Source organism: Podospora bellae-mahoneyi, chromosome 4, assembly GCF_035222275.1.
Source record: "Podospora bellae-mahoneyi strain CBS 112042 chromosome 4, whole genome shotgun sequence".
NCBI classification, from domain to species: domain Eukaryota; kingdom Fungi; phylum Ascomycota; class Sordariomycetes; order Sordariales; family Podosporaceae; genus Podospora; species Podospora bellae-mahoneyi.
The window spans coordinates 786585-811247 of NC_085883.1; the positions used below are offsets into that span (position 1 = coordinate 786585).

At 51.7% G+C, this 24663-nt stretch overlaps 9 protein-coding genes and 1 non-coding gene across 10 annotated transcripts; 3 read left to right on the forward strand and 7 right to left on the reverse strand.

The window, feature by feature from the left end:
- Positions 1-1475: 1475 nt before the first annotated feature.
- QC761_401940 (uncharacterized protein) lies at positions 1476-2969 on the reverse strand (the record flags this gene model as incomplete). Its single annotated transcript, XM_062878482.1, has 1 exon — positions 1476-2969. The coding sequence occupies one exon, from the start codon at positions 2967-2969 to the stop codon at positions 1476-1478; it is 1494 nt and encodes a 497-aa protein (XP_062731932.1).
- Positions 2970-4307: 1338 nt separating this feature from the next.
- QC761_0062840 lies at positions 4308-4388 on the forward strand. The gene has a single exon. It is a non-coding gene; the product is annotated as a tRNA-Asp (tRNA).
- An 81-nt stretch (positions 4389-4469) lies between these two features.
- Positions 4470-5453, reverse strand: QC761_401950 (uncharacterized protein; the record flags this gene model as incomplete). Its single annotated transcript, XM_062878483.1, has 1 exon — positions 4470-5453. The coding sequence occupies one exon, from the start codon at positions 5451-5453 to the stop codon at positions 4470-4472; it is 984 nt and encodes a 327-aa protein (XP_062731933.1).
- Positions 5454-6067: 614 nt separating this feature from the next.
- On the reverse strand, positions 6068-7129 carry QC761_401960 (uncharacterized protein; the record flags this gene model as incomplete). Its single annotated transcript, XM_062878484.1, has 2 exons — positions 6068-6837; positions 6910-7129. The coding sequence occupies 2 exons, from the start codon at positions 7127-7129 to the stop codon at positions 6221-6223; spliced, it is 837 nt and encodes a 278-aa protein (XP_062731934.1). The 3' UTR covers positions 6068-6220.
- A 1637-nt stretch (positions 7130-8766) lies between these two features.
- Positions 8767-9678, reverse strand: QC761_401970 (uncharacterized protein; the record flags this gene model as incomplete). The annotated part of the gene is made up of 1 exon (XM_062878485.1): positions 8767-9678. One exon carries the CDS (start codon positions 9676-9678, stop codon positions 8767-8769), a length of 912 nt encoding a protein of 303 aa, XP_062731935.1.
- Positions 9679-10638: 960 nt separating this feature from the next.
- Positions 10639-12090, reverse strand: QC761_401980 (uncharacterized protein; the record flags this gene model as incomplete). Its single annotated transcript, XM_062878486.1, has 1 exon — positions 10639-12090. One exon carries the CDS (start codon positions 12088-12090, stop codon positions 10639-10641), a length of 1452 nt encoding a protein of 483 aa, XP_062731936.1.
- Positions 12091-12643: 553 nt separating this feature from the next.
- Positions 12644-16597, reverse strand: QC761_401990 (uncharacterized protein; the record flags this gene model as incomplete). The annotated part of the gene is made up of 6 exons (XM_062878487.1): positions 15480-16597; positions 14990-15410; positions 14755-14930; positions 14537-14682; positions 13937-14477; positions 12644-13879 (listed from the first exon to the last, which is right to left on the reverse strand). Exons 1-6 carry the CDS (start codon positions 16449-16451, stop codon positions 12644-12646), a joined length of 3492 nt encoding a protein of 1163 aa, XP_062731937.1. The 5' UTR covers positions 16452-16597.
- Positions 16598-17134: 537 nt separating this feature from the next.
- On the forward strand, positions 17135-19053 carry QC761_402010 (uncharacterized protein). The gene is made up of 4 exons (XM_062878488.1): positions 17135-17603; positions 17661-18149; positions 18206-18715; positions 18782-19053. Exons 1-4 carry the CDS (start codon positions 17245-17247, stop codon positions 18939-18941), a joined length of 1518 nt encoding a protein of 505 aa, XP_062731938.1. The 5' UTR covers positions 17135-17244; the 3' UTR covers positions 18942-19053.
- Positions 19054-20396: 1343 nt separating this feature from the next.
- Positions 20397-21524, reverse strand: QC761_402020 (uncharacterized protein; the record flags this gene model as incomplete). Its single annotated transcript, XM_062878489.1, has 1 exon — positions 20397-21524. One exon carries the CDS (start codon positions 21522-21524, stop codon positions 20397-20399), a length of 1128 nt encoding a protein of 375 aa, XP_062731939.1.
- A 616-nt stretch (positions 21525-22140) lies between these two features.
- QC761_0062920 (uncharacterized protein) lies at positions 22141-23288 on the forward strand (the record flags this gene model as incomplete). The annotated part of the gene is made up of 3 exons (XM_062872601.1): positions 22141-22692; positions 22745-22893; positions 22944-23288. Exons 1-3 carry the CDS (start codon positions 22188-22190, stop codon positions 23286-23288), a joined length of 999 nt encoding a protein of 332 aa, XP_062731940.1. The 5' UTR covers positions 22141-22187.
- Between the last annotated feature and the right edge of the window lie 1375 nt (positions 23289-24663).

The following is a 24663-nucleotide window of genomic DNA, read 5'->3' on the forward strand; positions in this document are numbered from 1 at the left end:
CACTAACCTCCACTCGTCACACTTCTCCTTAGATCCACCACATTCGACTAGTCGTTTTCCCCAGTGAAGTTTGAGGTGCTAGTACCTGTGAGATGGCTTGTGAATAATGAGGTTTGGCCTTCCATATACTGAGAGAAGAAGGCGGTGAAACTGGTGAGAAAAGGGTTGGCATCGGTGGTAGCAGGTCGGAGGCCCTTGCGAGCACCCGGTTTCCATGTTTTCATCGACTTGAGGCAGTCATCATGTGCCGCTTGCTTTTCCTGTCGGCACTTCGCCTTTGACACCTTGAAATCATCACCGAGGTTTCTTGGGCGCTTGGAGACTCCTCGTGGCGATGTGATACTACTAGTTGGTGTCTTTGGACGAGTTGACGTTCGAACAGTTTGAGTCGATGTCATAGCTTTGACCCAGTCAAGTAATTGAGAATGGCATTCAGCACCGCTGGGGTAAACGTTGGGGCGTTCGGACAGTGGGATGCGGCATAGAATATGCTCGATCAAGGCAATGCCATTGGCAAGTTCTTGTTCCGTGATAGAGAGTTGGTCCTTGAGGAGGATCTTGCCACCTGGTGTGATGGCATACTGCGTACCAAGTTGAAGCCGCTTCCGCTTGTCAGCCTTTTGTTCCAAATGGGCCATGTGTATGGGTAAACTTACAACTCTAACCATGTCTTTAACCTGTTCTTCGTCACCAGAGAAAAAAGTCTTGCGGAATTTGGTGAGCCTTGTAAATGGCCAGTCCAAGCTGTTTCAAGTTCTTATGCCTCGCTTCAAGTGTCATGTGGAACATCAAGGCTGGTTTCTGCCAAAGTCTTTGCCTCTCGGTAATTGTGATTGCTTTCATGATCTCAGCTGCTCGTTCGTGCTGTGGAGGGGACTTTGGTTTGGTGGTATGTGTTTGAGGATATGGAAGGCTCTCCCCTGGAGGGAAGAGTGGCGGCGAAACTTGCGGGCAGAGCTGCCTTGATATCGGCAAAGAGCTTCTCACGAGTCACGATGTGGATATATGGCTCGTTCTCATGAGCAGCAATGACCATGCCTACCAAGCTGTGGGTATCCTGCGTCACTACCCACGCCCCCGAACAATCCAGAGGTGCACAAAGAATTAACTTCCAGTACTACCTATTTGAATCCAAACATGTCTCAAAGGGCTCACCAGTGAGAATCCAGCAGCTACGACTGGACAGGACAGGAGAAAACCTATTGCAGTTTGCCACATTCTAAATAGCCACCGCGGTCGGGATATACACGCTGGCGAGCATCGCGTTTGGGGTTGCGTCAGTGGTGTACGCTGTCAAGGCGTACGATATGGGACTCAAGCAGTACCAGGTGGCGGTTTGGCAGTTTTGTCTTGATCTCGAACAGGCAAGCGACGTAGGGTATAGGAGGTGGAGGGAGTTTTGTTATGACGATGACAGGGGAGTGTAATTAACTGCTACCAAACACAGACGCTACATCAACTTTACATCTCACCGCTTATGGCTTCCACCCCCCAGTCCGATTCCTAAACAACCCCTCCGGATCAACCTCCTCCGCCACCTCCCTCGCCAACGCCCTATTCTCCGGCTTCAACCTCCCGAAATAATCCTGTCTGTAGAACCCATAGTTCATAAACACCGGCAAGTCAACATTATCAGGTAATTTCCCCTCTGCCTGCCAGCTCAAGACCCTTTCACGGATCCCGGTATATGTCTGCTGCATTTTGCCATCCATAAGGGGGTAATCCAACGGGTTGAGAAAAGCATAATTCATCTCAATAATCAGCTTATCCGCATCGGGATCAGCATCGATCAAATCAGGGGACTTTTCCCTCGCCGCGGCAGCAATGCGTTTAGGGAACGGTTGGTAGGCTATGCTAGCCACAATCCCAGGAACGGCAAGCGTGGTGAGGGAGATGTTTCTCCAGTGGGCGTGGATTCCCTCCAACACTTCGACAGAGTGAGTCGTGGACGGCAAGGGGATTGTTTCTGTCCCGATTTGTACTTGGAATCCTTTCAGCACGACCCAGTTGGAGAAGGTCATTAGGTCGGCGTAAGTGCGAGTTCGGGCGGTGTTGGTTATGGGGCCGATGGAGGTGAAGTTGGTGAAGGTTCCTGCAGGTGGGGTAGGGCCGTCGTAGAAGAGGAAGAGGATCCAGGAGTCGACGAGATTGACTTGTGCGCGCTCGGCCGTGACGATGACGGCGGCGCGGTCGTCGGTGTTGTATTCGGTGAAGTCGCGGACGGCTTGGAGGATCTTCTTGTCTGTGGCTGGGGTGCGGAGGAAGAGGAGGTTACCGCCCCAGACGTTGCCTTGTGGGTAGGCTTGGGTTTTGTAGTTGGTGACGATGCCGAAGTTGTTGCCGCCGCCTTTGAGGGCTTTGAATAGGGAGGGGTGGTTGGTTGCAGAGGGGTAGGTGATGGTGCCGTTGGGGAGGACGAGTTCGTATTCGAGGACGGAGGAAGCAGACCAGCCGTGTTGGGCGGACATGTATGAAAGACCTCCGCCGAGCACGAGACCGCCTGTGCCCGTGTTGCCGATGCGGCCGCCTACAAAGGTCCAGCCAGTGCCTTGGAGCTTCTGGGCCAGGCCGTCGAGACGGTTGCCGGGACCAAAGTCGAGGATGCCAGTGGCAGGATCGAGGTTGGCATGGTCGAGGTTCTGGGTCGAGATCAAGGGACCGCCGTCAACAGAAGCGTAGTAGTTGTTTGGGGAGTGGCCACCGGATTTCACGGCAAAGTGCTCGTCGTTGGTGTTGAGAAGCGAGATGATGGTGGATACTTCGGCTGCAGACTTGGGGAAGATGATGCAGGACGGCTTGAGGGCGCTGCAGGATGCGGACCAGTACTCGGTTTGCTCGGCAATATATGTCGGCGAGATGGGTGCCGAGACTTCGATATTGGTGTTTGCTCGAAGCTCGGAACAAGTATCTCCCTTCACCACCGAGATCAAAGAGGCAACGGCCACGAGGGAAGCCACGAGGGACTGCATCTTCAGTTCTGCCTTGAAGAAAACTCGATGGGCCAACTGGTACTAAGATCCTAAATGCTTTTGGCTTCAGTGACCCTTTTATCCTTGCTCTGTTCTACTTGACCCTCTTGTTATCGTCTAGACAAAGTCAACAATGACGTGACGTCCAGTGCTATCCCCAAACGGATTTTTCTCCGTCCTGTATTCCGGCAAGATCACCGTCATCTTGCATTCGAGCCCCCAAAACGGGCAGATGCCCCCCTGGCGAGAGTTTGGATAAGGAGAATGGAACACGCAGTCAATAGTGAGACAATAACGGCGTGGAATGGTGAGAAAAGTCGGTAGCGAGCATGAATACTGCTGGCTTACATGCAGGGCGATACTAGAACCTGGTTTTAGGGTATAAAGCCTTGGTTAGTCTGCCATGAACCCTTTTCTCCGAACTTACCTCAACCATACGACGGTAGTTGGCTGCTGTGTCCTACCGCTATCCAAAGTCCCGTGCAGGCTACGAACTGACCTGAGCTGGCTGCTTCAACCAAGAATGGCTTTCTTATGAGGTTGACGATACGACGCAATGGTCAGGTCCCACAATATGATCGCCATATTAGGCCCTGATCAGCGGGTATAACCGTTCTTGGATTCATTTGACAACAACTGACAGCTGTGACATGTGGGGCTGAGAGGAGCAGAACAGTTGCATTTCTGCATACTTCGGCCACAGAATCCTGTTTCTCCAAGGCTTGGTTCTTTGTGGTGTATCTGGTGTTACCCAAAGTTACCTTGAGCCAGCTCGTCTGAGTTGCCGGGAGGATGTGATTGGCTTGGCCCCAACTTGACGTTGGCAGAAATCTTCAGCTCTAGCTGCAAAAACCCACTAGCTTACGTTCCTTGCGATGATCAGTTCTGAATCCGTGGATGTTCAAAAAGAAGGTCTGTCCCGCCCCATGCTCGAGCAACGCCAGATCCTGCAGTCTTCCTACCTAGTGGCAATCTTTTTCCTGGAAAGGAAAGGTGGGTGTTTCTACTGCGAGCGAAGTTACCTCGTCACCATCAGACCACTTCTTCAGCACAGCACGATGTTACTTGGTTCTGCATCAGGATGTATTTGCTTGGCGCAGACTTCAAGTTCACTTTCACGATAAGCAGAGCAAAAGGTCTTCATTCAGGTAAAACAGAGGGACACAATGATTAACAGGAATCAAGAGTGGTAGGAAATCTTTTGACGTCTGGTCCAAAAGTTTTGCGCTAAGATACCGAGTCAAAAGTGGGGGCGTCTCAGCTGCAATTTCCGCTGTCCTTCTTAGGTCCCAGCTTCTCCACCAACAGCAAGCTACGACAGGTGTCAACATCTGTAAATCTTCCGTAGTATAGTGGTCAGTATGTGAGCTTGTCATTCCAACAACGCTCGAGACCCGGGTTCAATTCCCGGCGGGAGAGTCAAACCACAATATCATTTTTGCCATTTTTGCCCTTCTCTCACTCAGTCCATTCACCTTCTTTTTGCCAACATTAGAATAGTTACAAATATGGCCCGAGAATTTCCATCGTGTGCCCCCACAACTTCTCCTGCCCCTTGTCACGAAGCTGATCCACCACCTTCGTATTAGGCGTACAATCGCACTTGTTGCTAACAAGAAACAACCCTCCCGCCGTAGCTCTACCCGCCTCACCACTCCATGGCACACCGCGCCCCCCAAAAGCAGCGCTGGTGCTCTGAAACAAATGTCTCTGTCCAGACTCCTCGCCAGAAAAGGCCACCAGCCAGTTCACCCCCTCGATAAACCGGATAAAAGCCCATCCTAGAATTGACTTTCCATCCCAACCCCGTCTTACATTCCCTGTATCCACCGCCCCAGGCAATGAATGTATAAAAGTCACGTTGGGATTCTCCTTGGCTAACCTATCCAGCGTAATGGTGTTCATCGCAATATACTGCGGCCTCGCCCTCCAAATAGTGAAATTCCCCTCCTTTTTCAACTCCCAGTCTTCCATATCGAGAAAGTAGGTTATCTCCATCCCCCCACCCAAAACACTAACCACCCTTCCCCCATCCAAGAAAGGGAGAAGGAGGAGAATGAAGAGCATGCGGGAGTAATACTCCAACGCCTGCGCCACCTCATGCCCTTCGGCAGTTTCTTTCCGCTGTCCCCCCCAGGGTGCGAAGCCGGCGGAGAGGAACAACAAGTCGATTTTGGATTCAAGGGATGAAATGAGGCTGCACACTCTTTTTACGTCGGCAAGGAGGGAGACTTCCGCTTCGGTGAAGATGATTTCTGCTTTGGGGTTGAGGGTGTGCAGTTCTTTGATGAAGGGGAGGGTGCGCGATTGGGAGGGTTTTCGGCCGAGGAGGTAGATTTTGATGGGGGTGCCTGTTGCGACGAGGGCGCGGATGGTGAGCTTGCCTATGCCGGAGGTGCCCCCGACGAAAACGGCGACGCGGAGGGGGGTGGTGGAGGTGGTGATGAGGGCGTTGGAGGAGAGGATTTCGGTGTAGGAGACCATCTTGAAGAAGGCGTAACAGGTGCTCTGCGAGATGAAACTCTGACTGTAAGGTACCTTAGTTGACATATACGTTCAGTTTAACTTTCTGAGCTGAAGAATGAGGCCATGGTGGTGGAAACAAACCAGGGCTCTTTCAGCACTTGTAATGTTGAAGATCTTCGGGCTCCGGGGTCCTAGCCAACCCGTTACACCAAATGCGGACGAATCATATGGCTGACAAGTTTCCGCGCGGGATGCGGCGCAATGAATAACCATGGTACAATTCGGTGCCTTTTTTCGACGGCATGTCAAAACCGAGGTGCTTTGTTTCTAACCTGGCGTCGTACAATTCCAATGTGAGTTGGTGCGCAGGATCAAGGTCAAATGCCTTCGAAGCAGTGGACACGAGTACATCTTATCCGCCGGAAGGATCTTCAAGCGTCGAGGTAAGATGCCCTACGAGGTCTGCTGATGTGTCCAACGGTGTTATAGCATACATCACAGAAAAGGCACCATACGTAAATTTTTACTGATTTTATTGTGCAAAGAGACATCGCTACTGGCTTCAAAAAAGACTGACCCAAGTCCCTATCCACCGCAATCATCTAAGCCACCCAGAGGAACCCTAACTCACCACGGGCCCTATCCTTCTCTCCAAATTCCCAAAAAAAAAACGCCAAAACAAGATATGCACGCTGAAACAAAAAGAGGTGAGAAAACACAAAAGGAGAAGACTTCACGGGTATCATGACACACACACACATGCGCTCACACACCACTTCCACCCCCTACCGCTTCTTGGCATGCCGCTTCGAGTGTCGGGCGACATTATCTGCCCTCCCCTCGTAGTCGCACTCGGTGCACCTTATCCGCTCTGACCTGGTGTTGTGTTGCTGAGCGTACTCGGGGTGTTTCGCCCACAAGTGCCGACCAAGCGCGCGCTTGTCAAGGTGTCCCTTGCCACAGAGCTCGCATCGGAATGGCTGGCGGTGTTTACGTTCGTGTCTCTTGAGATCAGACACTTTGTCAAAGGTCTTGGAGCAGTTGGACTCGGAGCACGAGTGGATGTGAGGAGTAGAGGGAGAGGGGATATCGGAAGAAGCCCCAGTGGTAGCCGGAAAGGGTGAGTCGAAAATGGGAGGGCTGTAGCTGAATGTCGGAGAGCTCTCGTGAACAGACGACGTGGGGCTGAGGGCGACGCCGAAGTCAGAAAAAGGCGTTGTAACATCAGGCACGAAGGTGTCCAGGTTCAAGTTCATATCGACAGCAGGGAAGAGCGTAGCGTCCATAAAGGGGGTGAGGAGATCGTCCGTAAGGAAGTCCTGAAGGGGCAGAACAACTTCAGGAAAGAGATCCGACCGGCCCACATGGCCAAAGTCTTCGAGAAGGGCGTCAGCAGGGCTGCCTGTGAAAGGGGTACCAAACTCGTTAATCATGGAGGACGAGGGCGAAGTAAACAATGTGTTATCCACTTGACCTGTCATCATCAACGAGTCCCACGGGTCGGCGGAGAGTGTGCTGGGTGAAACGGAGGAGTCACCGAAGGCGGGTGTGAAGAGTGGTGTGGTGGTGAATTGGTAGTCGAGCTGACCAGCCTGAGAAGGCATGGCCGTCTTCGGAACCCACACCCACTCCCCCTGTTCCTCAGATGGGACGCAGGGGGAGTGGGGTTGGGGGGAGTAAGCGCTGGTGGACATCGTGAAGACCCAACTCACGGTTGATGTGCCGTGAGCTGGAGATGCTATTTGGTAGGGTTGAAATTGTTTGGTTTCGGTTGGTTGCAGTTGCGATTGATGAGCGTTGTTGGTTGGTGGCGGCGAGCAAAATCTTTTGTCAAGACAGTAGGTTTAGGTTGGCGATAGCGGGCAGGAACCAGTTTAACGACGTAGTTCTAGGTCGCGAAGCCTTCTAGGCCTCTAGTTGCCGCATCCTTAGATGTTGGTGAGTGCTATCGTCTGCCCGAACAGGACTGATCCTGTTGAGGTCGCCGTGTCCAACTTGTTGCCTCCATCCAAACGTTGATGTGGAGAGAACCGCAAAATGGATCTTCAACCAGTGGTCGAAGGGAAGAATTGTCTCCTCCGAGACCCCAAAAATGACATTCTTGACGAGTCTGCCGAATCGGAACCTCATGCCGTGGTTTCATCTTGACATAGCAGAAGTCGTGGGTGGTGCATTGAACCGGAGTCCGGGATGCCCAGGATTGAGTGCTCTCTGTGCTTGAGAGAGGTAGGTGTGGTGTTGGGTCGTCACGACCCACCATTATGGGAGCGCATATCTGGGCGGGGGTTGACCGCCAGGTCGGGTGTGTTCGCGGCAATCCAGAAAAACGAAGAGGTTGGCAACTCTCAGACCAACGTTCAAAATTCCGTCCAGCTTCTACCGAGAGACCTCGATGTCGATTGTGGGGGAAGGAAGCCATGGTGAGGGTGGTGGGCTGTGGATCGTCGGGCTCAGGGTTCCAAGGTCGAAAATCCATGGCGACGTTGCTCAATGAACACAGGGTGATGCTAAATCTGGAGTGTTAGAAATAAACTTCACGGGTTGCACATGCAGGCAGCTAGGTAGTAGTGTCAGAGATCTGAGCTCACAATTTGGATTCTTCGACGGCTAGGTAAGCAGTATCTAGGCAGTCATGACGCTGACAAGGGTGTTGAAACAAAGATGCGTAGACGCGCGCAATAGGACGTTGGAAGTGACCTTTCAGGATTTTGGTGATAATTTTTGGTTGACGGGTATGGTATCGAAGCGAAAGTAAGGAAATGGGTAAGGAGAAAAAGAGAGGACGAAAGGAGGCGGCAGTCAGGGTCACGATGGGTTTAAGAGCGTCCTCAGGCGCAGCGCGCAAAAAGACAACCCGCGCAGCTGCATCCCTGCCAATCCGGCCGTCTGGTGCGGCGACTGCGCCTCAGGCATCCGGCGCCCTCACAGGGCTGATTTCGGTTAACCTATAAGTGGCCAATCAGAGCCACTGGATGAGACGGTGCCCCACTGAGGACGGATTTCCCACTGTCCCCAGAAGATGTCCTCAATTGTGGCTCAACGCCGATGGATGAGACCTCCTTTCCGATGGGACAAGGTGGTACATCAGGTCACAGATAATTCCCAATTGCATCTATGTTCTTCAAGAGTCCATTAAGTAGCACAAGCCTCATCTTCTAGTTTCCCTATGCGCAACACAGTAGTTAAATACCCCCCGCCTTTAAGATACAATGTGTGGCTAGTGTTGACCAAACCCCACTGGTCTGACTGATACCCCGCATCAGAATCCGTCCTCAGTTTCTCACTTCCACTGCAAACGTCATGGCATCACCAAAGTCGCACGGCGGAAGACTCATGCCTTACCTCGGAAGCCTACTACAAACAACCTGGGAAAGTGAAGCACCACCCTTCCGTCCGCCAATGTCGGATACTCTCTCTTCAGTCCTCTCACATACTGCTCCAAAAACGCCTTCTTTGCTGCCTCATCCTGCTCCAACAAATCCAGGTACGGCTTCAGCCCCGTGGTCTCAAACCACTTGACAATCGCCTCATGTCCCTCAAGGATATGGTGATATGTCGTGTGCCAGATCTCGACGCTTTCGCAGTGAGGCTTCAGTGAGTTGTACCATGTCCCCACCGACTCGATCGGGTCAAGCTCCGGCTTTTGGTCTTGACCCATAAAGTACTTTGCCCACGGTCCCGGAGAGTGGTATGCCGTGTATCTCATCAAACGATGAGATGGCTCAGCAAAGTTATCCGGCACCTGGAACGCCAACAAACTCCCTGGCTTTAGTCGCTTGAGGTGTTGCACAATCGTTGCGATTCTTTCACTGCTACGCAGCCAGTGGAACACTGCATTGCTAAAGATGAGGTCGGTGTCTGGGGGCGCAATGAAGTCCTTCACATCGCCGGCTTGGTAGTCGATGCCTTCGCCGCCATTCTTCTCGCTGGCAGCGGTGACCATGGCGGGGGAGAGCTCAACACCGGTGATTTGTGCGCCAGGCCATTGCTTCTTGAGGGCAATGGTCGAGTTTCCCGGCCCGGAGCCCAAGTCGATGATCCTCTGCGGTTGTGATAGGCCGGAGCGGGAGAGGAATGAGATCAAGTCGTTGATGGGCCTGCCGCGGGGAGCTTCGAAGCGGAGATATTTCTCCGGGGACCAGTCGGGTTTGGTACTTGTGGTTGATGTTGCCATGGTTCGTGGAGGACAAGGCGCAAGTCGAGTGGTTTTGGCAAACGCTGTGATCCGGGCTATGGCTGCCATTTTGTTGCGGGTTGGGGGGCTAATTCCAAGATGATATGTTGCTGTGAACAAGGTATGCGACGTTGGAGGGGTTCCATGTCGATCAACCGGTCGAATAAGTCCGATTGGATGATTTGTCTCAGGGTTGGAGCTGTCTTTCGGAATGACCTGGACCGTGCGTTTCACTGCTAACCCTGGGTTTGTGTCAAATTGGTCCGCTATTAGGCAAATTATCACCTTGGCAGTGGGACCTAAGCTACGAGGTTCGGCTTTATCGGGCTACCTAGGGACTTTCCCTCGTGTAATACCAGAACTAATACCTTTTTGGATCCTATACTGTATTCAACAGTTTGTAACCCCCCACCTCAAGACAAAGACAGGATTAACAGAGCTGAAGCTCAATACCTATATATGCTCAGGACCAATGCAAGAGCCTGGAAATCTTCAGCATGACTGAACATGTTACAGCAATTGTGTAGGTCTCACCAGGTATTAAGGGCCCACGACTGGGTACAGGCGTGGGTCACAGGTAAAAGATTGAATTGTCGGATAAAGAAGAAAAAGAAAGGAAAATGAAAAACACGGCCCACGACGCCTTCTTACACCTCTCAAACCTCCGGGCCTCCCTTACAAGGCATGCGAACTGTCCACTAGAACCGTCCGAACTTCCTCATATCTCCTCGTGTCTCTCTTAGCCTCCCGCCTCCCACGTCAAGCGCAAGCCTCCTATGTCAATCGCCCAAATAACCCTAAACCGGTTATCATCCCATAACATCAGGCTCAGACCAACGATAACCAGGAGGCTAACCCAACGCCTTTGCGTGTTTCATTTCATTGCCTGAATGGACCGGTATGCTCAGAAATTGATGATGATATCATCGAGCAGGTAGGTAGCAGGTACGTAGCATGTAGGTAGTAGGGCAGCGCATGCTTGTCCGTACATTGTGCTGCTTACTGGTACTTTCAGTGAACGACATTGGCTCACAACCGCCTCCTCGCCCTTTCTTCAACTGCTTGAACGAGCTCCTTGAATGCCCTCATGTCTCCTTCCTGCGTCTCCATTGCCCGGTTAACTCCGGAACACTCCGCTTCGTCCTCACCCCCCAACTCGATATCCATGTGGCCATCGCTGTTTGATTCTAGCCAGGGTGGGATCGTACCAGATGAGAAATGGACATATCTCTTAGCTGAGAGGCAGCAGTCCATATCATCTACCGAGGGTAAACCTCGGTCGGCGACATCATTCAACTTTGCATGATCCATACGAAATTGAACAAGATTGGGGAGTCTTGTCCGTATGGCATCAAAAACCACTTCCCAAACACCGTCAAACTTGTGAAGGGTCCAACCTCCTCCCTGACCCGCAACAAACTTCCAGTCATGGGTGGTAAGGTCGTCCCACTTCTCGATGTCGTCGCTGGTGTATTCCAAGTACGAGACAATCATACATCGGTTCAGGCAGAGTGTTTCGAGCGTGGTTTGGGTTAGAACCCAGTCGAACTGGTCGTGGTGGCCAATGACATACTCCCCCAATATCAGCGTTTTGAGATTGGGGAAATGCAGACCCTTTCCATCAAAATACCCGGGGGCAACCCCCCAGCACTCGCCGAAAGTTATGTTGAGCGATGTGAGCCGGCTGGCGAAACAGGGGAGGAACTCCTCCTGAAGCCAGGGCTCAAAGGTGAAACGCTCGTCATAGTACAGGTCGTAGTCGGGGCCGTCATCGTGATCCTCCTGAGCGACCGAAAGACGCAGCTCTGTGATGTCCTCGATGACCGAGCGGAAGAGGCCGGTTTCCAAAAACTCGGTGAACGGCATATTTTGCAGGTTCTCGATGGTGAGAGATGTGATGGGGGTGATGACTTGGTTGGCACGGGATTTCCGCCGTTGAATCGCTTTGAACACGTTCTCAATCGTGTGCATCCGGGTAGAAAAGGTTTCCACGATTTCTTCACGGTAGTCGCTTTTCTCGACGCCTTCACACCCTTCTGTGAAGCGAATGTTGACAGCCCGGAGGTTGGGCAAGTTTCCGAGGCCTTGGATCGCTGTCACGAACTCGGGCCAGTCTCCCAAGTCCCACGAACACCATGTATCATAATCGCGCTCTAGTTGGCGGTAATAGCCGCGCGGTGGCGGGCGGACACTGTAAACCTCGGCTTCACGGGCAGCTTGCTGTACGGCCGGACTGTTGACAATTTGCTTCCACGTGTCAAACGCCTTGTCGTTTCCGTTGTGCATGAGAGCGATGGTTCGGAAGAGGTGCTTTGTTGCGAGAGCGTTCCATTGGCGACAGACTAGACGGGCGTTTCGAAGGCTTTCTGGCCTCACCGCTGCTCCAAGATGACCGTATCGATTCATATTGTCAGGCTTTTCTTTTTCAAGGCAGTCAAAAATGAGGTCCAGGACCTCTGTTGGAATGGAATTGATCCCCATGTTGAACAGTATGGAGGTGGTGCTGAGATGAGCTGGAGAATCAGAGGAAAAGTCGATTCTTTATCAATCGTGAAGATCAATTGATGTGCAGGCAGCCGCCGCATATGTGGGGTTCAAGGAGCAATGCTCACTAAACCATTCTCGTAGCTTTCAGGCGGCAGCTCCGTTGGTCCAGTCAAAGCTCTCTCTGCCTAAGGTACGGTCCTAATTATTCCCGGCTTAGCCCCTATTATCAACCTCAGGGGCAGTTATGTTGCGGCCATCATGCAAGACACAGTAGGCAGCAGAGCCTAGTGGAAATACAACGTATAATTGACCGTCTCTGAAGGCTAGGTGGCCACGATGTTCATGCCGACCCCCATCCCGTGAGCTTTAGAAAAACAGACGACGACGGTGGATACCACCTTACAAGCCATGCATGACAGTCCACACATTGGAGCAAATCTGGTGACTGGCCAGAGAGATAATGAAGACTTATCACCATACATAGTCTTCGGCTGAGTAAAACCCTACTTTTTACGACATCTGATTAGATACCCCGAAACAAAACCTCTCACCTCCTCTTCCTCACCCCCCCAACCACATACCCCCCCTTCTCCCTCCACCCAACCCTCTCACCACCACCATCATACGCCCCCATCATAGGCACCATATCCTCCTCCCTCTCCCTCCACCTCCCCCCCTCCCCCCAACCCCTCACCCACTCCATCCCCGTCCTAACAACCCCCCCCATCTCCCCTGTCCACCACAACCCCACCAAAACAACCCCGACCGTCACCGGCACCGCAGTAACCCAATAAGCCCACTGCCCAACCTCCATATCCCTCACGTCAGCCGAATTCATCCCAAAAATGCTCGCAATCGAGCTCAACGGCAGAAAAACAATCGTCACAATCGTAAACGCGTAAATCGCCCTCTCCTGCCTGTCACGGTTGGTATCCAGCTTATTCCTATTAAACTCCTCCAAATGCGAAGCATGACTCCGCAGTTCACCAAACTCCTTGTCGCGGCGGTCGATAACGCTGATGATCTCATCGATGAGTAGTTGTCTGTATCCGTGGGTGCTGACGGTTATGTCTGGGGAGGGGAGTTGCGTGTAGGTGTACATCCCCCTGTGACTCGCATGGGCATGGGGGTGGCGGGGTGTCATCCTCCAGTTCCGCGTTGAACACTGCGACATTGCGTCAAAGATCGACCTCTGCCACGCGACGGTCCATTGGACGATGGACACTTCTTGTTTGAGCCTCCCCAGTTTGTACTCGTGGGTGCGGGTGGAGGGTTTGGTGGTGATGTCGGATTCAATGGTGTCGAGGTAGGAGGAGTAGGTCTCGCTGATGTCGGGAAGGGCGGGGGTGATGTCTCTGAGGAGCTGCATGCTTATGAGGGAGAAGAGGTCCATTGGGAGGATGACTGATCTATCGAAAAGGGTTCGTTCGAACGAGTTGGCGACTGATTGGATCATGGTGTCGGTTCCTTGGCGGAGGGAGGAGAGGCCGGAGTCGAGGAGGAATTCGGAGCGGGTGGTGTTTTTGGGGAAGATGGCGAGGCCAAGGAGGATGTGGATCCAGGCGTCGACGAGGAGCCACGGGGTGTGGACTTTTTCGAGGTCTTTTGGGGAGGCAGCGCTGAATGTGGCGTTGAAGGAGGAGAGGGCAGCTATTTGTCGGTCGAGAGTCTTGGTGACTTCGTTTCGCTGGCGGGCAAGCTTCTCCATTTGCAAGGACCGTTTTGCTTTGTTTATCTCTTTGGAGCGAGGTTCAGCAGGATCGTCAGGCTCCAACGTTGGGTGCTAGATGTGTTAGCCCAGCATGCTGCTTTTCGTGTCCGTTGGAGATTTGGTACATACCTCTATTAGACTCAAAACAATACCCCAGAACCTATCAACAGTCGGAACCTCCAACTCGGACGGAAAAAAGAATTTGAAGACGATGTCGGCCTTGTTAAAGAAGCTCACTCGGCTCTCGTACATCTTTTTCTCGCGTTCCGAGGGCGGTGATTCTTCTTTCCCTTTCCCTCCTTCCTCCTCAAGAAGCTTGTACACATCGCGGCGTTTCGACTGCCGCAACTCGCTGTAGGCTTTTTGATCCTGGCGTGCGGTTTTGTTGAGCAAGTACTCGTCGACCTGCACAAAGTAGTCCTTGAAAACGTCATGGTTGATCCCGCCTATACCTGAGTTTGATACACCGTCCAGGCAGGTGAAGACGGCAAAGGCAAAGTTCGACTTTGACTCTGCAGTTTCCTTGCCCTCCCGTGGAATGGTGATTCGAACTGTCTTTCTCTGACTCGAGTCATCAGGCTGCTTCGAGGCCGAAAATTGTACTTCGTCATCACGCTCCTCCCGTTTGAGGGACGAGAGGCCCATAGGAGATGGCAGCGCCGGCTTGTGTCTTTGTACTGTTAGTGGCCTTCCTACAGCCTGTGTCCAAGAGAAGAGGGTGCAACATACCCAATCTGCATTTCGAGCAAGATTCCAGCACGAGAACGGGAAGCCAGCTTGGTGATCCACGGCCACTCCTCAGGTTTAACGGGTCTTTTGTAATAGAAGAAACTGAGAGTGCGAGGCCAAAACTCGAGGAAGTGTGCCATAAAGGACTGCAGTAGATGTATTGCAATTAGCATTCAGGGGTTCAGTCATGTTTGTCTCGTGGGGTGCCGATGACGTACAAACCAGCTGCCGCATTCTTCAATCGGTAGTGCCCAGACAATATTGTTCTGATAACGAATGAAGACTCTGGCGGCGGGCTTCAGCGTTGATATCTCCTGGGCTGTCTTTGTGACCCTGTGTATGTTGTTGCCGCAGAGGGCGTCGAACGGCATCCGACCACATGTCAGGAGAAGAGCTAGATAAAAATCTGTTAATCGGATTCTTGACTGCTGCGTGACAAAGTATGTGACCTACAATTGTCTACCACGATACACCAGAGTTGTGCTATATGGAAGCATAGCTCAGCAGGCGCTCCTTTGAGCTGACGCACAGCCTGTTGCATATCACGGTCCTTGGTGGCTCTCGAAAACTGAGCCTGGAGTAGCGTTTGAACGGGAAAGCTGCTGGCGTTTTCAGCGGCGAGAAGGCCGGAATACTTCTCTAGAGAAAAGTACGGCAGGCAGATCCATGTGACGGTCCGGTTGGCAAAGCTTTGCTCCTTCAGACTGGGGTCAAAAGGAACAGGCATTTGGAGGAGCTTTGGCTCCATATGTCGCACGTAGGAGCCGTTCGAGGTTTGTATTTGCTTGATGCCTTGACGCTTGACCCGTGCGATTAGATCGGCGACAGCTTGCCGTTCGCTTTTGGTCAGGCCAAGCAAGCGTGTTGTCTGGGTCTAAGTGGAATGGCAACAAGCCAACATTAGCCAGCGAAAGAAGAACAGAATATGAATGGTATGACGCACTGCAAAGTTGTCAAAGTCCATGGACTTATGGCTAAAGTGAATCCACCGAAAGACAGGCTGGTGTTGTACACGTTCCCCTGGAGTTATCACCAACTGCGCACCATGCTGTCCACCTATCATTCCGTCACCTGTGTAGCCGGACTCGAGCACTTGATACGCAGTCCCAGTTAAACGTTCAGCGGCTTCAATATCCTGCTCTGTTGTATCCAGAGAGTCGTCGTCTGACAATTTGCCCACATCTCCCAGGGGATCTTTGGAAGCACTTGGTGGCACGAAGGAGTAAGGACCTGTAGCAACCGGATTCCTCGTCGGCCCGGACTCAAATGCAGCATCAGTCTCCCACATCCCCATAAGAACCAAGTCTTCCTCATCCAGGTTCCCATCATCCCTCTCATCCTGAGTCCTTTTTCGCCTGGGCGGCCTCTTGTAGTCCCACTCAGCTTCCTCGGCACTTGAAGCGGCATCTCTCCTCTTCTCAACAATGAACTCGGTTTTTCGTTGTTCCACCGGGTATTCAGGGACGCGGATATACTCAATGGATGATCGTCTAGGGTAAGCTGGTGCCAGGACAGGTGAAGTAGGTGCATACGCCGGGGAATATGTTGGCGAGGCTGGCGAGAGGTCGCGTCTATCACGCTCGCGAACAGGTGAAGTATACCGTGTATGTGTCACTGTGTGGTGTGTCCTACGAGTTGATGGTCGCGTGTAGCTGGTACGGCCGGCGGCTGGGCGAGAATAGGTCGAAGGAGGAGGCGGAGTCGGACTACGTCCACGGGGTCCATGTCCAGCATATTCAGTCGAAGGCCGGGGTGGTGCTTCATAGCCATAGGAATAATACTCTCCCGGAAACTTGACATGATTGGATCTTGTTTCATCGACGTCATAAGGGTTGGTTGGGCGCCGAGCTGGGGGTGGTGGATTGTAATGTCGAGGTGGAGGTGGGGGTTGTGCCTCGATCTTGTTGACATACATCGTTAGACTGGAGGGGAGATGTTATTTGGTTACGAGAAAGTCTGTAATACATTTCTCGATTGAACCTGATGGTGATGCTTGGCAAGCGGTGAGCGGTGAGAGTGGTTCTGAGTGCCTGAAGCGCGTTGCTCAGCCGCAGAAACAAGTTGTGGCTGCAGGTACTGCAGCAGTGGCACAGCAACTAAAATAGACTAAGCCTTTCACGGACGCAATGGTAGTGTCGATCCACCATCACTCAGGGGTTCAGGGGTTAGGGTCTGCCGCTGTTCAAAATCAGAACATGTCTTAGATAGCAGTCGACTTGCACGTTTTGTGGCATGTTGTTTCCCAAATCCTTCTAGAAGCCCTTTCAAAATACCAGTATGGATAGAATACAGTGCTAATATCCCCTTTGGTTGCACCCGCTGCACCATATCTCGAGCCGTCTTGGCTATGGCATGTTACAGACCACGGACAAGAATACGGACCAAATATTCAGGGGTGTAACCAGATGTTGGGGACTGGCACGGGAAAAAAAAGCAGGACAGATGAGATCTGCCGATCCATTTCTCCCGGAACATAACCCGGCATGACAGCTGAAGATCTTACAGGTTGTCAGTCAGTATGTCTCCAATCGAGCTTAATATGGCTATTTTGATGAAGGGAACGCCCCTCACATGTTTCCCCTCGTAGAATGCCAGGCCGGTGCTCAACACAGTTGCTATAACAGACGTCAACCTTTGAGTTATAACCAAGCACTCCAACCTTCCAATTGTACACTCTATGATATTGTTTGACCAGTGCTGCAGTCAAAATGTGGGCTCTTTTCCTTCTGAAGATTCTGTCAGCAGCAGTGCTCGTAACAGCCCAAGGCCCGCCCGCTGTCGGAGGCGGGTGCACCACTAACTCCTTCAACATCCCCAGCTGGTTCATCACCGACTTCAAGGATCTGGTCGACGACGAGAGGAAGGTGGCATTTGGTATTCTAAACCGGGCAACGAACTATACCGCCCAAGCAACATGCGGCATCGATAGGAAAGGGTACAATCTCTGCTCTTTGTCTGGACAGTCAGCCCCTGGGAACGGCACAATTGAGATCAAGGCCTTAGTTGAGGGAACTGTGGCTCAGGTCTCTGTGAACCAAACCTGGAGCTGTAACGATCGAGGCACTCCGTAAGCTCCCAGTACCTACTTTGGTGTTCAGGCTTTCACTGACACAAATACACGTAGAGTCCAATTCACGGCATCAGGCCGGACTCGTATCTCTCTTTACGATGTACCGGAACCAGAAGCCAGTTCTACATTACCCCCACTGTTGATTCAAGGGACGCTCCACGCACCAGTCTTCATCACCCCAGACAGGGCGGCAGGCCCGCAAGGTCATGATCAGAAAGGTTGTCAAGCAGCGTCAGAGAAGCCAGAATGGAATATTACCCATATTTACTATACGGATCGGCCAGCGGATGGCAACGTCGAGTCGCCTTCCCGCACCTTCAATCTTTTGTTTACAAACACGGCCAATGGGTACGAGGGTGGTTGCGTGCATGGTTCCCTTGTAGGTCCAGCTGGGGAAACCAGCCTGATCTGCGCCGGGTCCGAGTTCGGGAATCTCGGAGGGAGCAGATATGCAATCAGCACCACGGCCAGCTTCGACCCTTCTGATTTCAAGTTCACAGTCAGACAAACTTGGTTTTGTGATGACGAGAATCCATCAAAGCCGTCAGTTCAGCTTCCATTCTTATCCATTTGCCCATCACTGACGAAGATGTCCAAAGACTCCAATTCACAGCTTCCGCGAGCACAATCCTCCCGCTCACTTGCACCACAACACCCCTCTCGGCCGGCTCTGCGATCAACGAGACAGTCTGCGACCGCAATCCCACTCTCGTCCTCGCAGGGAAAGTGGACAGCGCCACTACCCTCCCGCCCTATTCTCTGACTGAACCAATCCCGCGGGACAATACCTGCACCATCACCTCGATCCTCGCCCCAAAATGGCAGTTCTCGGCCTTCGAGATTGTCTACACACCAGAGAAGGAAGAGTGGGAGGCAATCAACTTTGAGATCATCCTGGCGACCTACTCGGGGTTTCAGTACCCCATTCCAGTCACAGTCAGCAGAGCGGCTGGAAGGGAAGGGGGTTGGTTCGAGTGCGTAATCGGAGCCGACGGGGCGAACGATCAGCCGCTCTGGCCGTATGCCTGCTTAGTGCAATTTAATCCGGAGACGAAGGAGCTGAAGCTCAAGGCGGATTGGCAGTGTAGGGAGTTGGATGGGGATCAGCCGTAAGTTTTCCCTTCCATGCTCTCTTCAGGTCTGTTTCACGGGAAGATTGTTAACAAAAACGACAGCGTGAACTTCAGCGGTCTGACAACGACAACTATCAAGAGTGACTTCACCTGCGAGACATTTCGGGATATGGAGGTCTGCGTGACTGAAGACACGGGATTTGTGTGGACGGCGGACATTGGGGGTGTTGTCTGGCGCTCCATGCCGCAGTCTAACCCCTGACTCAAGTCGGCATTGATCTGATTATTGGTATTGGATATGAGAGCCAGGAGATCATATAAATGTACGCAACGCGAGGAATATATTGTTCCTGAAGTTCCGGCTACCAACACAACGATGCTTCGTCTCACCGAGCCAGTCTAAAAACAGCAGCCAACACGTCGCGTCGAAATGTTAAGTCGCGTTACACGTCCCAAAACCCTTTTACTACCTAGCCTATGAATCCAGCACGCCCATGTAAGCATTCAGCTAAAGATCTCACTGTTGTCTAACCTCGCCTTTATCCAATCCCCCGTGTGGCTCAAAGGAAGTGGTTCGTGGCGTCTAAAACATGCCCCTCATGAATTTTGACACACCACTATCACCTCATCCAGCGGATATCGAGTTCGAGTCCATCGCACGCGGCGCTGAATGCCACTCATCAGACAAAAAGGGGGTTGACACAACGACGAGTTCCTCTCCAGAGCACCACCTTGACGATGTCATCCAGCATTGCAAAGCCAACCTTTTCGCAGCCCGAACAGACCTGTCCACCTTGCTAACACGAAAGGCCGGGGCGCCACTGCAGCTACAACGACTTTACACACTCAAAGTTCGTCAACGTCAAGTAAATCTAGCTGAGCAGGCATTAATGTTCCGATACTCCGTGTCTACGGAAGACTCAACACATTGGGGAAATCCAAACTCAAGCTACAGGGGCAGTATTCTCCATGATTATAGTAAGCATTCCCATAACTCCACGAGTACGGCTGGCAACGCCTCGAAATAGTTACAGCGGTCCGCGACCTGGAGTACATCTATCACCTCGTCGATACCAAATCACCAGAACCCGACAATCTCCAACTCCACAGCAGCATGCCAGAACGACCTCAAAGTCCTCAAACGCCTACTCGACACCCGGCTCGAGAACTAGCCACCAACAAATGTCACCGGCATCACCCTAATCCACCAAGACAGCCAAACACTAGGAGTCTGGACCGAAAATGCCTCCGAGCCGACATCCCCTGGTCTCCGCAAAATCTCCAGGTTTCTGAAGAAGCTGTTGCCAGGGCTCATGGGAGGTGGACTGATAATATGGCCAATGATAGTCATGGTTCTGGTTCTCGACAACGAAAAGGCAAAGGCGGGAGATGATGTGTGTGCGGCGGACATCACATGCTTGTTATCTCTGGATTTGCGGTGTTTATATTTCTATCTTTGTGTCGTATATCACTCGAGAAAGCCGCTGGAGATTTTCTCCGCTACGGCGGCGTATGCAGCGGTTATGGTTGTTTTCTTGGGTGCAGCGCTGGGGGCTTGAGATTAGTCCCCAAGACAATATCGATAGACAACCACAGTGTTTGGGTAGAGGGGCAATATATGGAGAAAGGCAGAGACTAGCAGACATGTAAGTTCCTCCAATACAAACTTGATATTCTCCAGTTTCTCGCACGACCATGAAATCAACCTCGTCTTATTCTAGCACTTATCTTCGAGGTTTGTAACCCTCATCCGGAAGGCAGATACATCAGATACCTGAGGCTGATTCCGAGGCTCCCAGTAAGAGGTTTCCCTCCTCGCAAAGCCCTTCCCGCTGGTATCCTTCAGTTGACAATGTTTAAAATCCTTCAGTTTCTCGTTGCAGCGGGAATCAGGGTCCTGACAGTAACAGTCGCAGGGTATGCGATAGTGGTCAGTCCGTTCAGGATCTTTCTCCAATATATCCGCACTTCCATAAGCCAGTGCTTTTCTGCTGACTACCATACCGCATCTCCGCACGGGACGATTGAACCTCATACCCGACTCTTCATCCAGTAGCCCCACAAGATCGCTGAGGAGGTGCTGAAGACGCCGTGCCCGATGATCCGGTATCACAACAACAATATTCGCTGGATCATCTGCCCGTTCTTTTTCAATCTCCTTTTCCTCTTCCTCGCGTCTGTCTTGGGGGTTACCCTGCCGTTTCCATTCTTCGTTGGTCGAGTACAGGTACTTGAATCGGCGGTAGATGATGCTTTGGAACTCGTTCTCATAGCGTTTGAAGACCTTCTCCAACCCCTTTCCCTCCGCGTAGTCTTTCTGAAACTCGACCCAACGCATCGTCCGGAGACTTCCGTCGCCATCCACCACGGTCATGGACTCCTGCACCTCAAGGATATTCCTCTCAGCCCAACGCAGCATGAGGTTTTCCCGTCCTTCATAGTGCATCGAGACGAACTCATCCTGAATCTTCCACAATAACTTCTTCAGTTGCTCCGTTCGACCACCTTGCATATGAGCAAAGAACTGTGTCGTCTCCCGGATGATGTGAACGCCAGCAAAGTATTGGCCAAACAGGTAGGATGTAAATTGGCTGGGCCAGCCGTTACCGTACGCTGCGCAACGTCGTGGGCTGTAGGCCGTGTCTTCCAGAATGTCATATAACCAGTTGGCCAAGTCCCAAGACGCGATGAGAAGAGGCGCTGATGATCGGGCAAGTACTTTTCGGTTCTTTCGCGAATCGACACGTTGCTGGTTCAATCCTGACATCCATGCTGTCGTGACGGCGCCTACCAGGGCGAGAATGCCCGTCAGGATGGCTGCAATGGTGCTTCCGTCGATGCTCATCCTGTCTCGTAAAGCCAGTTTCGGGCTTGGCGTAGGTCTTTGGGGGTGGTGTTGAAGACAAATCTTAGCAGTCCCAAGACTGAAGGACAATGTGGGAAGATTCGGCAAGTTTCCAAAGATGAGGTGAAGCGGTTCTCACATTCTTTTCTACAAAACCATCGCAGATCATTGCTTCTAGACCTCGCCAAAAACGCCGGGTGAAATGGACGACACTCACAATTAGCATTCTCCAGAATATCTTATCTGAGACTTCAGCTGTAGCTTTGACGCCCCTGACGTAACGACAGATCTAATTCACTGCGTAATCTGTCAGAAGGTACAGGAGGCTAGCCTCTTCTGATGCTGATCCTGCGGCTGACATATATGCAAAGCTTCGGAACAGTGTGCAGCTTCTGATTCGAATATTGAGATAGCTCTGCAGCAAGCTGTGATAGTTTTTGTGGTGTAGGGCGTCGTCTTGTGAGTTACGGTAGGTAGAGAATAAAATACGACGATCGGCCTGATGGGAATTGGGTACCTAGCAATTAGATTGGGCTCAAAGATCACAAGCCACAGCGCGTAACAAGAGCTCCTAACTGGGCGTAGTAATAGTATAGTTCCACCTGGATGGTTGATGCCAATGCGGGGCATTTCTCAAGTCTGGAGGGCAGTGCTTGTGATACAATGGCGTCGATGACCGGCTTTTACAGTGCTAACTTGCTGCTTGACTTGGTTTTGTCCGTTCCATCATCCCGATCGAGGCGTGGCATCCTTAACCTGTCTCTAGCACGCTTTATCACAATGGGCCAAGGAACGCCCACAACCGATCAAAATCCTGACATTGAGCTCGGGCACATGCCGCCCGAGTCTGACTTCTCAAGAACCGCTGCACCGGTGCTTGACGAGTTACAGAAGGGTCAAGATGCCGCCGCCCGAGATTGCAGAACCGATCTTCTCTCGTTCAAACGTGAGCCAAGGTTCAGCAGGGATGGAGATATGCCAGTGTTTGGGCTAGATAAGAGTCCAGCCATGATATTGGAACTTCGAGAGCTTTACATTCTCAAGCTTCGCCATCTTCGAATAAAGCTTGCCACAGAAGCGCTTGAGTATCGATACTCCATCTCGGAGAAGTGCCCAGATTGGGCAGACCCAGATGCTAAGTACACTGACAGTAGGGCGCATGATTATCGTAGGTTCGTCAGTTCACTTGAGGAAGAAAAGAGACTGATATATCCGTACAGTGACAGCGGTTAGAGACATGCAATTTATCCAGGAGGCCATCGATACTAGGTCTGCTTCAAGTCGTTGGTTACGCATCCACTCTTTCACCTCGACGGACGCCGATCTTTTGCGCACTCTACTCAAGGATCAACAAGAACGCTTTCGCACGGTCAGTTCCCAGCCTGGCACATTGGTTGAGCAAGATCAAGAGAAATATAGCGAGGCAGTAAGCTGGAGTATAGGGCGAACAGCGACACTTTTGGGTTCATCTACCACAGGCTCTTGTCAGGAATTGTTGGGGGAATTCTGATTTATTTTCCAATGTTTGTCATGATGCAGACTTTCGAAAAGTCGGGAGAAACGGAGAATCCAAGCGACGGGGAAAACTCCAACCAGAGTGGTTATGGCAATGCCCGAAACATGCTTCAGATATCAGGGGGCGCAGTTTTAATCTTTGCCATCTTCGTGTCGTTCTTCTCAAACAAGGCTGTTGAAGTCTTTTCAGCCACATCAGCCTACGCTGCGGTGATGGTTGTGTTCTTGGGTGCTACGATAGGTGGGTAGCTTCTGGGTCAACCACATCTGCGAGCGTTTGCAAGGCTGTATCAAGCTTATTCTCAATGGTATTAGCATTAAATAGGTCTAGTAGTGGAGAAGGCGACTTGAAAAGTCGTTGACTGATAGCTTCCGTAGCTTCCATTTTCATTGATACCTAGGCGGATGAGGTACTTAAGGCACAGGAAGCTTGTTCAGGGCCTCCAGAAATCGTGCAATACGGAGTCCAAAGCACACAAATACCTACCAACTTACCTTTTCTACCGGATGTAATCGGTCATCTAACATAGCTCAGATACCAGGTAGGCATGTAGCGGTTGGTGGCTGTCCCAGGTCTATCAGATTGCTCTCATCTGTCATGCCCTCGACGGGCAGTCTTGGTGATCATCATCCGCAACACTGATGGCAAGAATTCTGCAGATTACCAACAATGTCTCCACGGAGAGAAATCCTTTCCAGACGGGACTGATTCGATAACTCTGCATCTCCCGGAGAAAAATCTCCGTTCCGATGCATTTCGACACGCTAGTTGTGCTACGTCAAGACTCATTCCTTCGACATGGCTCCATCGCGCTAGAACAATGTCTCAAAAGCCCGAGGATCTATCACGGCCTATCGTGAATTCCTATTCGATGTCGAAGTGGGTATTCTGGATAAACGACTCACTCGAATCGTTAGCCAGCTCCGCTGTGATGGTTAACGCGAAGATCATGTCTCATCCCTTGCCGATGATCCGAATGCTGACCAGAGCGTCGGGTTGCATCATGGTGTCTTGAAAGGGGCCATGAACAATTTCATGACTTGGCATTGTGTGATTTCGCATTGGATAAGGTATCGGCAACCGGGTCGGCACTCAGAATCTGTAACCTGTGATGCTGAAGTCAATGATGTCGCTGTCTTAGGTGTCGATGGGGTTTTGTGGACGGGTTTTTGAAGTGCTCTGTTGCTCGTCAAATGTTTTGGAAAGCATGACGAAGTGTGAGGTCAGGATGTATGTCAGAATTACTGATGTAGAAAATCGCAACGATGACGAAAAAAGAGCATAAAAGGGAGGACATCGTCTCTAATTACCTTGCCCGAACTCTCATTACATCCCCACTATCATCATCAATCTCTACAAAAGCAAGAAAGACCATTCCATTTCATTTATTTTCAGACAACCCAAAGCTCTTCCCAACACTCCATCTCAACAACAACAAACATGCCCCCCAACGATTACTTCCACCAGCAAGATGCTCTACCGACAGCCAAAACTCTCCGTCTCTCGCAGTATGCCCATACCGAAGCGGCAGGTTTCTGCCATGGCTACCCCCTGGCACGGCACGACGCAGAAAGCGAGGCCAACAAGGGAGGCCACGAAGCCAGACAGGACTGGATCAAGCAC